Source organism: Aythya marila (assembly GCF_965140915.1).
Source record: "Aythya marila genome assembly, chromosome: 3".
In the NCBI taxonomy this organism is placed as follows: Eukaryota; Metazoa; Chordata; class Aves; order Anseriformes; family Anatidae; genus Aythya; species Aythya marila.
The window spans coordinates 29981572-30000332 of NC_139044.1; the positions used below are offsets into that span (position 1 = coordinate 29981572).

The following is an 18761-nucleotide window of genomic DNA, read 5'->3' on the forward strand; positions in this document are numbered from 1 at the left end:
TATGTTAGATATCCAAATACTTTCCTTCTTTTAGAGAAGATTCTAAAGTAAATGTAGTGAAGAACCACAAGGCTTAAACCAATGTTCCTGTGTTTGATACATTTGGATCTTTGTGGATTATAGACTCAGTAGCATACCCTGATCTCATTGAAGTATGCTAGACTCCTTAGAAGACAAATCTCCCATTACAGCCAAGCTAGTGTGAGACAGGACTCCCTGCCTATCATTGGATGCAGGTACCTAAAGAGATTTCCATCTGAAATATATTTTAATGTATTGGGTTTGCCAGTTTTTCATTTTTATCCACTCCTGCTATGTTTCTGGAAACTTCTAAATATTTTAATTTCCAAATAATTTACAAACTAGTGAAATCCAGCCTCTTTCCCACAAGGAGTGCACATTACTCAGGGATGGGTCAGAGTTACACAACCTCCTGTCAGTCACTTTTCTTTGTGTAATCACAATAGAGAAAATCTCGTGGTGGCAAAGGCAGAAAGGTAAAATCAAACTAAAACCCATCCACCACAGCCGGTGTAAGTGATTTACTGCAGGTGCTGCGGTGGGGCAAGAGGAAAAGAAGTGGGAAGTTTCAAAGGGCTGCAAGCTGAACGAGCAAAGTGCGTTGTTTTTCCCAAATATATATTGTAAGCACAATATGTTTTAATGTGACTTTATTTTGAAATTTCATTTTAGTAGTTTGTAAAAGGCCTGTTTTAAGGTATTGGTGAAGGCTGTTAGGTGCAAACTAGTAGCGTCAGCTGTGCTATAAACCGTGGTGTTCCTTCTGTGAGTGGTCTAAGTGCACTTTTTCCCTTTTCTGGAGACAAATACCCTAAAACGTTAATAAAACCAGCCGCTGAGGCGTTACTAATGAAGTAACCCTCTCTTGGCACTCCGGGAGGGCACCGCGCACCACCTCCGAGTGCTGCTTTTCCCGCTCCGTGGAGCCAGGAAACCCACCGGGGCTCACCCTCGGCGCTGCGGCCGTTACTGGCCGTTAGCGCCCGTCGGCCGCCTTGTGCGTCACGGCCGCTTCGGCGCAGGGCGCGGGGCTCGGCCCGTTGCCCGGACGACGGGGGGCCTCCCCCCTCCGCCTCTTCCGGCCTCGCATGGCGCCTCTCTTCCGGCGCGGGGAGGACTATGGTGAGCGGCCCCGGACGGGGGGCGGCGGGCGGCGGGGCGCTGCCGGGCGCGGCGGGGGGCTCGCCCCGGGGGCGCGGAGGGGCTGGGAGCGGCCCGCAGGGGGCCGCAGCCCCCGCTGCAGGGCCCTGCCCTGCCCGCCCGCCCGCCCGCGGTGACGTGGCTGCTGGGGGCTGCCCCGCCGGGCCGGGGGGGGTCGGGGGCTGTGGGGGGCTCCGCGGGCCGCCCCCCTGCCCGCTCTGTGCTCCGGGGCCGGGGTTCCCCTGCGTGGCCCTGGGGAGGGGAGCAGGGAGCTGGGAGCCGGCCCTGGGGCCCAGGGGGCGCCGAGCTTGGGGTCTGTGGCGCTGCTTTTTTAACTCGCGACACCAGAAGGTGTGCGTTTGTCTGCACGTGTCAACATCAGCATGAAATTAAATTTCCACCTGAATAAGAGAGGGCACCTCTTTACTGTGAGGGTGGCAGGGCACTGGCACAAGTTGTCCGCAGAGGTTGTGGGGTCTCCTTCCTTTGGATGTGTGGAGACATCCAAAACCCGCCTGGGTGCCATCCTGCGCGGCGTGCTCCGGGTGACCCTGCTTGCAGGGGGTTGGAGCAGGTGATCTCCAGAGGTCCCTGCCACCCCTGCCCGCTGTGTGCAATACAGCTGCCTTGGCAGGCGTGGGTGTGAGGTGACTTTGGCCTGTTCAGGTGGCCAGCCTGTTGGTACCTCTTTGGGTCTTGAAGTCCAGTCTGTGTTGAAGGGAAGCTTGATTCTAAGCCGTTCATCATTCTGTCATCACATGTAAAATGTAAAAAAAAAAAAAAAAAAAAAAAAAGTATTCAAGAAGTATTGTTGAATTTAATGTTTGGAGGCTATGTCTAGTTAATTACGTCAAAGTATCACAATAAGGTTTCTTTTACAGAAGTGGTTCATAAATGAAGGTTCCTCTTTTGGTACTTTACAGTATGGTTTAAGTAAAATATTTCATTAAACTTAATTTTTTTTTAAGGGGACAATACATCTGTTCCGCAAATCACAGAGATCGTTGGTCGGAAAGTTAACACATGAATTTAGGCTGGTTGCAGCAGATAGAAGGGTAAGTATTTTTTTTTTTTTTTAAAGAATAATAAAAACTGTAGTTGTGATAAGTTAAAATACATTATTAATTTAAGCGTAGTTCAATGTAAGTGTAAGTTCTGTTATTTTTGGAAAATTGACCTCAAGTTTCATATGTACCATTGGGACTTACTTTTGCAAGAACAAGGCACTGGAAGTAATGTGCCTTTCTGCTGGACAAACAACCTTGAAATTACCTTTATGGGGTTTCATGTGTGTTTTTTGTGGCATTATATTCCTTGCAGTGAATTTGCAAGTGAAGTATTGTCTTACTATTAGCCTTAATACATTGTGTAGTTTCTTTGAAGTTGGATTACTGTGGGTTGTCCCTCTTAATTAATTTCCCACAGAATTGTACTTATGTTTGATGTGTTCAGTAGAGCTGTAACCTGGAAATGCACAGATGTTTTCGGGTCCTAAATTCAAGCATAAAGAATGGAACCCACTTCAGTCTCTTGGCTGTTTCTTCAGGACTAAGGGCGGGAAATAGAAAGCTGTATAATTCTGTCTTCAAAAGTCATGTGGTGTGTGTGATAAGAAAATGCAAATATTCTATAGGTGTGATTTTTCAGACCAAAAAGATATTATAAGCCTAACACATAATGATGTTTAAAAATGAGTTTCGGGACAATCTGTAAAATAAAAACAGAATATGAGATTGTTGCCCTAAATGAGTTGCACGTTTCTGGAAGGGAGGGATGGAGGGAGAAGACTGCTTGCATGATGAAATACTACAATGCTGTTTTTTAAAACAAGATAGATTAAATTTTTGTCTTGTACGTTTTGGAAGATGTAAATATGTTTTTATTCTCATCAACAGTCCTGGAAGATCTTGCTGTTTGGTGCTATAAATTTAGTATGTATTGGCTTCCTGCTCATGTGGTGCAGCTCTACAAACAGCATAGGTAGGTGGCTCTCTTGCACTGAAGCTGTGAACAACTACCACGTTTCTTCACTCATGAAGTTCCAATGTGCTAAAAATCGCTGCACATAGTGGAGTTAGGTGACTGCACAGCCAGGTTTGGACAGGCCTCCTTTTGATGTCCCACGGTCAGTTGAGAAGCATTTCTTGCAGACAAGTGTAAGTGGTTGAAATGTCTTCCAAGTGTGCGAGGTTTTCCAGACCTGCTCATATTTATTTTTTTTTCTATGTGGTACCCTCTTTAAGATTGCAGGAAGTAGACTTCTAAACTACTTTTCAAACCTGTTCCTTATATAAGTAGTACTAGTGGCACAGAGAGATCCTCACTTGCAGTTGAATGAAGGCATTTGTAGTGTGGCTAAAGTCTTCTTCAATTTCAGGAGCATCTCTTTTTAATATTTTCTATTATGTCCTACTTTTGTAGAGGGGCTTCAAGATGCTCCCTATCATCAGTACTGAAAGTAGAATGTCCGATATTTTTACTTTGCGACATAGGATGGAAAACAAAGCAAGTAGAAATGCTGTTGAACCTACTTTTTCCTGCAATAATACGCATAAGAGATTTGCTTTGGGGAGGGTGTGTTACTAGAAGGTCTCCTGACTTTTCTGATCTTAAATTCTTCGTCACAACTTTATTCTTGGTAGCTGAATACCTTATATAGCTGGGCATTGTTACGTGCTTTATTAGAAGTAAGATTGCCATAATCAACCTGTTGATGAAGTGAAATGCATTGTGTGTTTAGAACATTCATATTACATACACATACATAAGACAGACTTGAAGTATCAACGGAGATGATTCGTTTATCTGGAAAATGGCATAGAGATGCAGTAGAGGGACTTAACAGAAGAATATAAGTGATTGAAAAATTGTATTAAGCTTTAATACTTTTTTTTTTTTTTTTACAGCTTTAACTGCTTACACATATTTGACAATCTTTGATCTTTTCAGGTGAGTTTTTTTTCCCATTTAGTCTTACAGTTCATTTGTGCCTGTCTTTGTGTATTTCTATACATACAGAATTTATTTACAAACCCATTCTATTTAGAATCATCAGTGATGAAACACTAGCTGGTTTAAATGTATGTTATGTGAGTATAAAACTGTACATCACAATAAGCAGATGATGATAAACACCATAACTGTATGGGCAGTGATTAGTAACTAATCCATTCAGTTGTGGATTTCTACATGCACGTGCCTAATGACATGAAACGGAACCTAGCATCAAGCTATCATCTCGTGCTTCACTCAGAACATCACCCAAGTGCCACAGTCATTGCTTCTGAAGTATCCCTTGGTCTTTACCTCAGGAAGCAAAGAGTATACAATGCTATTTCTATTCCAGAATATGTCAAGAGATAGATCCCACGTTCTTCCAATAAGATTGCAGCTGAGATTCTATTTTAACAGTCTGTTTAGGCCAGGTTCTAAAGACTAATACTGTAACTTTCCTACCTGCTATTGAATGATACCTATAGCATTTTTTTCTGTTCCCTAACAAAATGTTAAAGCTATTTTAAGTGTGAAAATTCTGGACACTTCTGATAATATTGGTAATAAGACATTAAATACATTCAGTTCTCATCCGATGCTGGCTGGTAGCAGTGACTGGGAAATAAACTGTGAAAAACGCAGTCATTTTTTTAATGATTAAACTATGTTATTTTCCTTGCTAACTTACAGAAAAATATGGATCAGCTATCCACAGAGACTGTTTTTCACGCTAAATGCCATACTATATCTGACTGATTTCAAAATAGTGAAACATTTGGCATTGTACTTCATATTTGTATAGAATACTATTTTTTAATTTTAGGAGAAGATGGTATAGCCCTAGCACTATGATGTATTAGGTTAATAGGGAATAGACTAGAAGATTAACAGTAAACTCTGTCAGGAGTTTTAACTTGCTGTAAGTGTGAGCGATGCTCAGTAATTCTGCTGCAAAAACAGATTTTGTGTTCTTTCATTTTTGTCATCTTACTGGAAATTTATGACAATGTTACTGAGTATATGACTACTGTTTTGTATACAAGCAGTAGTATTTCCTCTGCTTTCGCTTGTACTCCAAGCAGCTGTGGTTCAGATTGTGAGGGTGTGATTATTCAGCAGCTGTGGGGATGGCTCCTTGTTTCCGTCTGATTTAACGTCATTGTTAATTAAAAAAGGGCTTCATAAAGTCACAGACAGCACTGATTCCATGAGTATCAATTAAAAAAAATTGTCTGAAGGGGTCAATAGTGGAAAAATAGGCAGAGGAAATAAGACTCACGCTTGAAGAATTCAGTCTAGTACCATTGGGATAAAAATAATGTGAATTTCAGACATTCAGCATGAGAGAAAAACTTGGAAAGAAAAAAGCAAGAGACCTGTAGCTGTCTGAGAATGGCCATTTACATGAGAGCTGTGTGGAGATGAGTGTAGCCAAAAAAGTAAATCTGTTCTGGCAACACATGTAGATACGTTATACTGTGGAAAAGAAAGGCCGTGCTTTGCATAGCCCAAGACTTACTCTTGAGTGCTAAATCTAATTCATGATATATCCTTATAGGAAGGGTTTAATGGAAAGTTTTCTGCTCTTTTTGAGTAAGTGACACAAATATGACACTCCTGTCATCTTGCTTAGTGCGTTCCTTCTCATTTTAATGGCCTTTCTCGGGTTACGTATTTCTAGGCAAGTTCATAAACTGTAAGTTAGTGTTTACTGGGTGTTTGCTTTGTTAATTTCATAGGCTTTTGCTTTGTACTCTTCATTAACACATGTGATACCAGACAGTATGAAGCGGATTGTCTCATACCACCTTTCTGTGTTAGTCAGATTCAGTCCTGGCCTCCTGTTCTCCAGTTTCCTTTTAGGAATTCATGGAGCGCATGCAAAATAAACATTGGTTGTGCTGTTGTGTTTCAGGATTTCAATGGCCTGCATTGCGTTTGAGGTTATGGTAAAGTTGAGTTAGGCTGAGTGATGTTCTGTGTGGAAGAAGGTTGGTGGTAGCCTTTGGAAGTAAAGCATGCCATTAATTACGGCATTGGTCCATCTCCTGATATCACAGAATCACAGAATTGAAGGGGCTGGACAGGACCTCGAAAGATCATCGGGTCCAACCCTCCTGCCAAAGCAGGTTCCTTAGAGCAGGCTGCCCAGGTAGGCAACCAGACGGACCTTAAATATCTCCAGAGAAGGAGACTCCACACCCTCCCTGGGCAGCCTGTTCCAGTGCTCTGTCACCCTCACCGTGAAGAAGTTCTTTCGCGTGTTGATGCGGAACTGCCTGTGCTCTATCTGTGCTCTATTACTCCTTGTCCTGTCAAGAATTAGACTGACTTACCATTTAGCTAAATTATTTGCTGCCTATTTTATGGGGACAGCTGAGATGTCATTGCAATCCAAGTTTCATTTCAAAACCTCACCACCTCTGGATTAATTGGAACCCACATTGTGATAGTGATGAACGGGTTGAGTTCATTCTAAGATGAACTTAAGATTTGTTTATTCATTTCTGGTGGCTGAAGTGTATGTTTGTACTAATTTATAGTAGCAAACTATAAACTAAAATACAAACAATTTTATAATTTGTAAAGGTAACCGTCGTTTATCATGGTGTAATTCTCCTTTTTTTTTTTTTTTTTTTTCCAGTTTGATAACATGTCTAATAAGCTATTGGGTAATGATGAAGAAGCCCAGTCCAGCCTATTCATTTGGGTAAGTACTAATAACAAGATTCAGTATTAGATAATACAGCATTTGATTTCATTGTTGGTCTTCCTTGCCTGTATTCTTTAACAGCCATGACAAACAAAGTGTATGTAATGAGCATGAATATTAGAGACCCAAGATTGGTTGTGTAAAAAAGAGTTGCAGAACAGTAAGAGAAAAGGGCAGGAACAGCAAAAAGAATTAAGAAATCCATAATTTTAAGCTGAAAATTATGGTCTTTTGTCAGAACAAAGACTTGTTTTTGATAATTGGAATGTTGTTTTAAATGAAACTGAAAATTGTGCCTACTCCATGACCTTTCAGTTTCTCCTCATCTATCTCCATTTGAAAGAATTAGAAATAGCAGGTCTGTTCCACTTGTTCTTGCACAGACCAGGATGCATGTGATGAATTGTTGAGCTTTCACTGTTTCTAAACCTAATTCTTAAATTTCAGGTTTGAGAGGTTTGAAGTTCTAGCTGTATTTGCTTCTACGGTTCTAGCACAACTTGGTGCTCTTTTTATACTGAAAGAAAGGTAGGGATCTGTACTTTTTTCTTTGCATTTTTTTTTCTTGTATGAGTAGAAAGTTTGTGTTGAGCAAAAGCAAATGCGTTCCACAAATGCTATCTGTACTGATACAGTGTAGAAAAAAATCTGTTTTTTTTAAATCCTGCTGAACCCTACTGCTAATTTATATTGATTACACTACATGGAGACCTTAAATAAAATAACAAGATCTGGTAAATGTAATTAAACAACTTTCAGGGAAAAGACTCCATATTCTTAGGAATTATCTTCTTAACACTGTTAGGGACTTGATTAACTCTTGACTTTTTAAGTTAACCGATAAAGAAAAGTGTTGTTTCCCTTCTCTTATATCATGAAGTAAAGCAATTTCATAATGTATTAAGGATCCAAATGTTTAAAGTATCAGCTTCAATAGTTCTCAACATTGTGTAAAGCATTAATTTAACATATAAATTGTTCCAAATGTAGATGGTATTTCACCTTAAAAACTACTTAATTCTTTAAAAATGAATTTTTCTTTTGTTGACATCTGGAATTTAAAACTGAGGGAGTTTACCTTCCCTTCTCCTCTTCATATTTTCTTTATAAATGGATATGTTAACAACTTAGCAGCGTTACAATATAGGTAGATCTGTTGCATCACTGGAATGAATTTTGATAATGAGCCTCCAGGCTTTCTAGCATCAGTTTTAGGGAATTCCCAAAACTTATGCTAGGTTTTCCTTTGTTACAGCAGCAGGTTATTTTGTATTTTACTGGTGCATTAAAAAAAAAAAACATTGTATCTCCACTACAGAATCCAATATCTGTTTTATTTAGCTTTGCTTAGTGAGCAGCTCCAAGTCAGGGATTTCAAACTGTGTTTGTTTTGCTTACCAGCACTAGTGGCAGTAGCAGTATTTTCTGGCATGTTCATTTACAAGCATCCTTTTACTAGCACCGATGTGGCACGTATGGAAATGGTTGGAAAATCTAGATTATATACTCCTTTATTATAGCAACAGGTTAAACTAGTGTGCTTAATGAGTAATTAATTTTTTCTGATGCTGTATCCACCATTTTTATTGATGAATGGCAGATAATTAGCCATTTCAGAATACAAAAAGTATCCTTCAGGTGTCAAGGTTTTATTGCATGAATGTAACTTGAATTTTCAATTGTTTTTGTAGTGCAGAGCGGTTTCTGGAACAGCCTGAGATACACACGTAAGAAATTTCTGATATGTACAATGATAGGCTTTTCAGTGTCCCTTTGTATATCTAATTCTTAATCTAGCATATATTAATTTTAACAAGTTCGTTCAGCACCAAATTGGTTTTGGTACCTTGCTATTTGTTTTGAATGATGCGCAAGCTATATTGGAAACAGTTTCTTTTAAGGTACAATTTAAATGTAATCCATATCTCTTCATAAATAATAATTCAGCTTTGTGGTGCTCGTTTTGATAATTTAATTATTCCTATGTTTGTAATGTGGTTTCTTGAGAACATTAGGCATTTGTTATTAGTTTTTTTCTCCCTATAATTGGATAACATTTTGAAGATAGTAAATTAATGTGTTTTTTTTGTTTGTTTGATTTTAACATTTGGAGGTTTAGCAGAGAAGAGAAAGCCAAGTTACTGCTCACATTGTAGGAAAAACTGTGTGAGCTCAGCAGTTACTTTTTAACATAGAGTGCAGTCTGGCTGACTGCCCTCTGAGCACATTCATAGTTTGGAAAGAGTTGTAGCCTCTGCTGCCTCTTGCTAACTCACAAATGAGGAGGCCTAGTATGTTGGGGGAAGGATACCGGGATCATACCGGGAACTGGATGTATTGCAAAGGTGATTACAACTGCAAAGAACGTGTGGAAAGGAGGAGAAGGTGTTGACGTATGGTGAAGTTGTAATTCTCCTAGGAAATGGTGGGGACGTAAGGCATAGTTCTGTAGGAAACAAGGCTGAGGAGACAGTGTATTTGTATCTTCAAAGGACAAATGTGTGTGTATACCTGCATATATTTGTATATCTGTGTTTGTACACAGATATATGCAATTAGGTAAGAACAGTTACTCAACACTATGAATATTGTGTTCAGCTTAATGTGATAACATGAGTATGATGTATGGTGTTTGGCGATCTCATATATCCCCCTAAAATGCTAATATGCTGCCAGTTATTAGACCTTGTGCTAATTTATCTTACTCTTATTTTCATGCTCAGTGAGAGATACCAAGCAAAGTATTTTGATATTGTTACTATTAATTACAGTTCGATTTCATGTATTGTAATGGTAATGTGAAATTAAGATGCATCTTTTTTTTTTCTTTTCCTCCCTAGGGGGCGACTGCTGGTTGGTACTTTCGTGGCTCTCTTTTTCAACTTATTTACAATGCTTTCCATTAGGAATAAGCCTTTTGCTTATGTCTCTGAAGGTATGTGATAAATTGATCTGTACTGAGAATTATGAAAAAGTTTTAATATTCTTATTTTATCAATGTGTAACTAGTCAGATAACTATCTTAACTAGCAGTTATAAATTATTATAATCTCCATAGATATAACTTAATGCAGTTTTGAATTGCTTTCCAAAGTTCATCACTGGTTTGCTTACGTGACTCAGTATTTAGTTATTACTGGTAAACTGAGTGATAAATTCTGCAGTATCCTTAAATTTCTGTCCTCTAAATTCAACCAGTGAAGGTCATCTTTTAGATTTCAGGTGTTAATTTAAGAACATTTTATTGATTTATTAGTGGATTAAAAATAAATGAATGTAGTAATTCATCTTAATGGCCCTTTTACCTGGAACTTTTTCACTGTGAAGTAGACTTGTGATCATTCTCACTAGCTGTTGGGGGACTGTTGAGCATTGTGAAAACTAGTAAATTGTGAGAGGTCCTCTTTTTTCCATCGTGTTCCATGTATTTTGTGTGCATAATGCTTCATTTCAGTGAATATAGTTTAGATTAAGTTGTAGATATAATTACTGTATATGTATTATACTTTATCTAATATAAAGATAATAAAAAATATAAACTGCAATTACATTTGTATTTAATCAGGTTAGGTTATTATATGAAACAGGCATTTTATGTGCTGCCTAGAGAAGTCAGACTTTGCTTTTTCTCAGGCAACAGTGAATCTGTTGAGATAAATCTATTCATTCATGGTGTCATAAGTCCTTCCCTTAAAATAAAACATAATTTTGAAATGGATTGCTTTACTTGTAGTCATTTTATTAACTTTCCCTTGCAGCTGCCAGCACAAGTTGGCTTCAGGAGCATGTTGCAGATCTTAGTAGAAGGTAATTCTCTGTAATGTTTTTCAGAATTGTTAGCTTCTGGAAGGCAATGTTGTTTTTAATTGTGTACAACAGCAATTTTAAACACATACTGAGACACGAACTGTTGTATTTTAGAGTTTTTAAAATACCTTTAATATTGTAGATCTAGTGTATGGACTCTAGTCCAAACATCGTCTCTCACGTTTCTCAGGTGTGTCAACTTAGTAGAAATACATCTTTCTACATAACCTTTCTTTTGAATCCATTCAGCACATTGTACGTAATTCTTGAATGAGGTGTCAGAAACTAGCTTTGTTTGGTACAGACTCGAACTGCATTCTCAACAACTGTTACCTGTCTGATCAATGTATCTTAGAGTAATTTATTTTTAATTACTCGGTGGGGTGGGTGAGCAGTTGGGATGATTGCGGCTTGAATGTGCCATGTGAGATAGGTTTCTTGCTGAAGCATAGCTATGGAAGTTCCTCACCTGTCTATCAGGAAAGTGGAGGGTCTGTGTCTTCCAGGCACTGACTCAGTGTTTGTCATTCATTGCCTGTTAACTCTCAGGCTGTCCTGTTATCTGAATGCAAGATAACACCATTTGCAAAATATTTTTGTCAGATAACACAAGTGTTTACTTCTAGTCAACTTTTGAGTATTGATGCTGCCAGTATCAAAATAAGAATGTCAAGCCATATTGTATAATGTTAAGTGTAAGCAGAATTAGAAGGGCTTTTAGGGTCCTCAGAGCCATAATTTGCTGTGGCTGCAAGGTGTACTTAATGTCAAATTCTGAAGTAAAGTGTGTAACTCTTATGGGTTTTGAAGTACTGACGAATGACTAGCTGACCACTGCTTGCTTGCTTTTTTTTTTGTTGTTGTTGTTTTTACAGTATTTGTGGAATCATCCCAGGATTGAGCAGCATCTTTCTACCACGAATGAACCCTTTTGTCTTGATTGATATCGCTGGAGCTTTAGCTCTTTGCATTACATATATGCTCATCGAAATCAAGTATGTATAGTTGTTTGATGAGTTCCTTTTATGTCCTCTTCATGAGAAACTGCATTTTATTTTATTTTATTTTTTACCTGAAAGGAACGATCTCATCAAAAGCTGTATTGTGTATGTTTGCGAATGCAACTGCATGAATATATTTGGTGTTTTTCAAAGATCTGTAGTTCAGATAAAGGTTAGCATACATAATGTTAATGAATTAAAAAAAAAAAAAAAAAAAAAGAAAGAAAAATTCCTTATGCCTTTCAATACCCTAAGTACCTGTTTTTCTGTATTGTTTTTCTTTTTCTCTAGCAATTACTATGCTGTAGACACAGCCTCAGCTATAGCAATTGCTTTGATGACTTTTGGTACCATGTATCCTATGAGTGTGTACAGTGGGAAAGTATTACTCCAGGTAAGGCAGTGTTGCAAAACAATATTTTTTTTGTTTGTTTGTTTCATTTTTGTTAAATGTCCTTGTCTGTTCTAAGGATGTGTATGAGAGATATTCTAAGGAGAATATATGATAAAGGGCCAAAGGAAAGGCAGTAGAAGTAGGTATCATGAACTTACAAAAATGTTATTATGTAATGTCATTGGTCTTTAGGTAGAGGGGATTTAAAGGATCTCTTACTTAAACAGCACCGATTAATCTTTATTGTAACTTTTTTCTCTTTTTTATGTGTTTTAAAGACAACTCCACCTCATGTGTTTGGCCAGTTAGATAAACTTCTTAGAGAGGTAAGTTGGTGTATAATACGTGACACAGCATGCACAGCCAATGTTAAATAAGCATTCAGAAATACAAAAAGATTTTGTGAGTGAGTAGTCCAAGAAAATCCAGTAGGAATTTACAATAATTTTTTTTTTTGCATGTAGAAAATGTGGAGCTTATTAACTAAGATGAAGTGTCATACAGGTGTATGGAATGCATCTGTTAAAGCAGTGCAGGTTTTTGGTTGTGTGTTTTTTTTTGTTGTTGTTGTTGTTGTTTTCAGTTTAAGAAGATATTTACAAACATGATTTGGGGGGCAAAAAAAAGAAGTTAAGAACACTTTGCATACAGCATGTGAAGTTGAGAAAACGTTGCAGTTAGACAGCAAGTTACCTAAACTTGAGTTACTTAAATGCAATTTTCTGATGGATTTGGATGTTTACAGATAGCAAAAGTACAGTAGATAAGCATTAGTGGCACCATGAACAGACTTGTTCCATTCTGCAGTCTGGAGGCTTTTATTTCATTACTGAGAATGCTGTTACTCATCTACATGAACAAGTATATCACTAAAACAATTTGAAACATCAGTTCTAACTATTTTAATATTCCTGTATATTTGTGGAAAATTAGGTTTCAACCTTGGATGGTGTCTTGGAAGTTAGAAATGAGCATTTCTGGACGTTAGGTTTTGGCAATTTGGTAAGTTATGTCTTTATCATTTTTTAAAAAAGTGTTGGTTACTACTTTTAGGTTTTTATTTAAATGAATTAAGATATTTATTTTTTATTTATAAAAGCAACAACAGAAAACAAAACCAAAACAAACAAAACCCTAAATGATCCAGTCAGTACTTAGTGTTTCCCTGTGACTTATTGCAAAACTTCTCTTCCCCCACCTTATATTTTTTTAAAGCTTTATTATTGGTTCTTACTATTTCTGTGTATTGCAGCTCTGAATCATAGCATGTATTTTGCAACTTTAGAATTTCTCTTGTATTTTGGCAAGGAAGAAAACCCCACACAATAGTAAAGACATTTTTCAAAACATGTGCTAGTGTAAATCCGCTCTGAAGGGAGAAGAAAACTGTAAACCTTCAGGTGCAAAAGGTCTGTGATAGAATTGTATTTTAAGCATTTCTGGGGAACAGGGAAAAAAAAAAAGCCAGCTATAGCAGTATGCTCAATTGAAAGAAATGGAGGCTTTTTTGTCATATGGAATGGTCACACGGAAGTTGGTCATTCCTGAGTTGATGCAAGTATGTTTTGACAGCCAGAAAATTGACTGTTAGATTTTTTTTTCTACTTATGAATGCTTTCAGTATGCTACTTTCTGGGGGATCTGGAAAAAGTAAAAGTGGAGGGACTCTTCTGTCATGCTAATGTGCAAATTGCCTTCAGTTTATTATTTTGTCACGCAAAATACTGCATTACAGCATTTCTGGATTGATCAGACCTTTGCGTTTGTGTTTACTCGTCAGCATCCAGACTGTAGTAGAAACTTCAGAGACTTGGATATGCTGTCAGCTGCCCAGTCAATATAAAAATGCTCTTTATGGCACAAGCTGTGAACCACATTCTTTATTTGATACAAAATGAAATAGGAAGCAAGGGGTTCGGTTTTGTGCCCTGTACTATTCTGCAGCAGTAGTTCAAGGTGAAGGAGATAGTGTTATTGAGAGGTAGGCAGGGGCAACCTACCCTACCATTTCCTAGCATTTTCATCAGGAGAAGCTCTTAGTCTGTTTTGTAAGGGGCAGTGCCTCTGTTCTTGCTAATGGTCCCAATTTGAGTGCATCTCCCATGCATGTTGTCTTCTGTCTGCTCCAGCAGCACAGTGATTATGCGTTCTCCTGAATTTGAAACGTGGAGTTTGTCTGCATTTTGTTCTTCTTTTGGACGTTGTTTTAACCAGTTGTTTTCTTTTGTTTTCCTGCCATTGCATGTTGTATTTCATAGTTTGGTTTCAAGACTCTAACTTTTCATGAATGATGATCTTGACATGTTCATAAGAGGTTAACACACTAGCAAAGATCAAAATCTGCCCTGATTATGGGATTATTTAATATGCTTTCCAGTTTAGTCAGTGGTCTCCCCTGAGAAAGGTCTTTGCATAGTTCTCTGCAGGGTGACTTACCTCTTCTTGAATGAATGTGGAGAAGCTTCACTGAAGAGACAGTTAACAGCCAACTTATTTTTATCATTTTCTAGGCTGGATCAGTACATGTCCGAATTCGGAGAGATGCAAATGAACAAATGGTACTTGCTCATGTCACTAACCGATTATACGCATTGGTCTCTACCTTGACTGTTCAGATTTTCAAAGATGACTGGATCAGACCTACCTTATCATCTGTGCCTATTGCAAACAATATGCTGAACCTTTCAGATCATCATATTATTTCAATGCCATCTTTGAAAGCTGCTGACAACTTGAACCCTATTACATCTACTCCAGCTAAGCCCAGCAGCCCACCACCAGAATTTTCTTTCAATACGCCAGGCAAAAATGTGAATCCAGTTATCCTTTTAAACACTCAGACGAGGCCCTATGGACTGGGCCTTAATCACGGATCCGCACCCTACAGCAGTGTACTCAATCAAGGATTTGGAATACCAGGAATGGGAGCACAGCAAGGATTCAGAACTGGTTTTACAAATGTCCCAAGCAGATATGGAACAAACACTCGTGGTCAACCTCGACCATAATAAACACCATTATTTATTGTACTTAAGGGTATTGACTTAATTCTTTTATTACCCAATTTTTATAAACATTTGGAATGTCAGAACATTCTAAATGGCTGGGAACAAGTGCATTGTTCATATTCATGAAATGGTTAAATTGCTTTTTTTTTTTTCCTTTGTGTCAGCAATAGCCTGTGTAATGCCACAAATGTTTTCCAGACTTACAATACTTTACAGGTAGCTTTTATAGTGTGTCTACTTTTATTCAGCTTTTAATTCACTTTCCTTTTTTTCCCGAGAAAGTATTAAGATATAGCACAGCTCTGTAAGAGAGTAAAATTGTGACCGGGTAATGTTTTTTCCGATGAGAACTGCTTATTGGATGTTGAATGGCTGAGAGAGTAAGAAATTGCAGAAATGCAATACTCAGTTTTTAAGGATGTTTTGATTGCTGTATTAAGTCTTCTTTTGGCAAAGTCACAATTACTTTTTCCAGGGCTGCAAAAATCCATCAATATTCAAATTGTGACCATTGTGAAGACAATCTGGTACTTCAGATTCTAATTAACTTTATGAGACAATGTTTTTACATTTTTTTTGTTGATGCCTTTATGGAAATTCCAATGGTTCAGCAACCATTTTCTAGTTGTAAGTATTCCATATCCATCTCTGATATTTCTTTTTGATCTAATTGCAAAATTACTTAGCAATATAGTGGGAAATAAAGGATTTCAAACTTAAGATTTTACAAGCACCTCTTTTTTACAATTAACCCTACTAAAGATACAGAACAGATCTCTGTTTTGTTTCTGAAGCCAGTATTTCATTTTTCAGTATGGAAAGTATTCTTCAAATTGATTGTGACTTTGTATTTTTCCTCTTTGTATTTTTCCTGTAGTTTCAGGAGAAAAAAAATAATCTACTTATATGCCTGGTTTATATCCAGCGTACTGTCAGTGATCACTGACAGTTCTTACTGTCTGTGCTAGAGTGCTTAACCTTTGGGGCACCCTGTGAAGAAGACTCCCTGACTTGTCTCTGCCTTTGCGTTATTGTTCTGCCATGCATCCAGAAGGCCGTGTTTCTTCACAACCTTTCTCAAAGAGCTCTTAGCTCTGGTTGCTTTTTCTTCATTGCTCCAGTGGTAAGAGGGAAAGGCCTTTTAGAAATACTTTAATTAATGTTTTTTTCTGTCCTCCCCTGCAATATGTATCTTTTAATTCCTTAGTCAGTACCTTCTCTGCACTTTCTTCTGCATCTCTTGGCTGTTCAGGAATGGGTTGCCCGTTCTTACTGTTTCACTTGCAACTCAGGGTGCTCTGTATTGGCTTCCACCGTGTTGATGTATATACGAAGTTGGTCTCTCCATTTGTCCAAGGTAGTTAGAGAGCTGCATTATCTCAGGGACTCCAAGTGTATTGATGTTACCTGAAGATAATGGGTTTAATAGAGAATTTTTTTTTCTCCTGTAAAAGTGAGAAGAAGCAGCCTTCATTTGAATTTTCAACATCTGTAGCCTCTTCATGTTGGCTGAGGATTTTTTTTTTCTTTTTTCCCTTGTCTACTGCCTGTGTTACTTGCTCTGACACGTGGGGAAGGTTGTCACTCTTGCAAGCAAATCAAGGTGACGTTCTGCATGATGGGATTGCTGGGATTTTGTAGGCTGAGGGTAGTGTCCAGTCTGCCACTGGTTACAGTACAAATAGGGGATCTAGTTCTGTACTTCATTGGCAGCAACAAGAATAGTTTCGCTGCTGTGTTAGAGTATGTAAGACCTGGAAAACTTCCGTTGAAAAATGGCAGTGATCCGAGGTTACCGTTCGCCCAGTAACCACCTTTGTTTCATTGTTGTCTGTATGTGTAGCCTCTTGGATGTGCCATTGCTGCATGGAAATTCGCTGAAGTACAGAACATTTGAACAGTTTCTGTGTATCTCGTGGGTGCTGAACTAGGCTGCACTCTCTGCAACATCTGCAACACCTTAGAGCCAGCAGAATGTTTACAATTACTACTCTCATGTGGCCTCTGAGAATTGTTCCTTACTCCAGTTTCATAACCAAACACTTTCCCTTTTTGTGATATTTCGGATATACTGTATTATATTGATTGCATGCCTACTTGTTTTTAATAGAAAATTAAAGCTTCATTTTATTAAAAAAAAAAATACAAAAAATGAAGCTGATCTGTGATTTAAAATGCGAAGGGAGAACGGAATTCCAGAATTCTGAGTGCAATATGATCACTTTTACAAAATTATTTTTGGAGTGATTGTTTACTATATATATATGTATCATATGTGCAGATGATAAAGGTTCTTTTAGAGATTAGAACAGCTTTTTAGCTGCTTTATTGTAATGAATATATTCAGAACATTTGTTAAATCAGCACAGAGTAAAATGTCTCCTTTTATATGAGGAAAATAAAATCAGTGTCATCCTTGAATGACGAGGAAAAAAGTGGTAATTTGTCTGCAAAATGTTGTGGTTATCTTTTTGTGTATAGATACGGTTTAAATGGTGCTCTCAGGTGATACTTCAATCTCTATGAGCAGCTGTGTGAAATGAAGTGTTTTGCTGGGTCTGCTACCAATGTAGATTGGGTCCTTCAAAAAGCATATTTTGCCTTTGATTGTATTTTGCTGCTGGGTGGTCACAATCAAAATGTTTATTTGAAACATGGTGAATAAGAATTGCTAATTTATGCTGTCTTCGTTCCTGGTGATAGGAATGTTGTCCCAGCTAGAGGAGAAAGGACTGGTACTCGCTGTTACTTCTGCCTACCAGAGGATTCAGCACTGTTACTCCCTTAACCTGTTCCAACTGTGCTTGCGTAGGATCACTTCGCTTGTAGGTAAATGCATCGAGCGTTAGAGAATGAGGGCTGCACACTTACGTTTCTTGTGACAGACTGCATTGTCCTGATATAAAAGGAGCTAGAGTTTATACTACATGTAACTAATGTATGGTGTTTTTTTTTTTCCAGCTTTACTTACTGAGTAATGGCTCTTGAGTTCATTCTGTTCTGTTCCCTTCCCCCAGGTAATACACACACCTTTAGGACTGTGACAAGCCAGTGACAGCCTCTTAAGGGCTGGTGGATTGATTTTTTTTTTTTTCTTTCTATTACTTGAGATGTGACAAATCCTGCTGATTTGAATAACTTTAAGATAACCTCTGGTAAGAATCTCTCTGGTGATTCCTGTTTTCTGCTGCCACCATCCAACAGGGAAGATGACTTTTAACATAAAGCCCATCTGAATTCTGAACTGATTATCTGTACTGTGCATGCCCAGATCCTGCAGATGCACTTAGTGGTACACAGTGTTGAAACTGAGAGATACCAGTCCTATTCTTGTCACTTGTCTTTCCTGGGTATTTTACCAAATACGTGGATTCCTTCCTACCTGCTTTTTCTGCTTTGGCTTAGTAGCAGTGAGGACCTGTCTTAATACCATGTCTTTACTGATAAAGAACTTCAGGTTCTTGTGCATTTGGGGTCTTAGATTTCTAGTCACATGGGTACTGGGCTCATGTATGTTTTACATTCAGCGGTTGTAAATGCAGTTTAAATTTTTGAAATGAATGATCATTTAATTGCTAAGATGATGACCCTTCCCTCTTCTAAAAATTATAGCTATGTGTCTCTTTAAGGAAACCCTTCCTAGGGCTCAAATGTAGTTGAGAGGGCCCTCTTCGTGTCCAAAA

General features: G+C 38.1%; 1 protein-coding gene across 1 annotated transcript; it reads left to right on the forward strand.

Moving 5' to 3' along the window:
• Positions 1 to 1087: 1087 nt before the first annotated feature.
• SLC30A6 (solute carrier family 30 member 6) lies at positions 1088 to 18737 on the forward strand. Its single transcript, XM_082756067.1, has 14 exons — positions 1088 to 1143; positions 2130 to 2216; positions 3057 to 3141; positions 4068 to 4110; positions 6800 to 6865; positions 7316 to 7396; positions 8560 to 8595; positions 9709 to 9803; positions 10627 to 10675; positions 11551 to 11670; positions 11968 to 12070; positions 12349 to 12396; positions 13004 to 13072; positions 14581 to 18737. The coding sequence occupies exons 1-14, from the start codon at positions 1141 to 1143 to the stop codon at positions 15076 to 15078; spliced, it is 1383 nt and encodes a 460-aa protein (XP_082612193.1). The 5' UTR covers positions 1088 to 1140; the 3' UTR covers positions 15079 to 18737.
• The last annotated feature ends 24 nt before the right edge of the window (positions 18738 to 18761 follow it).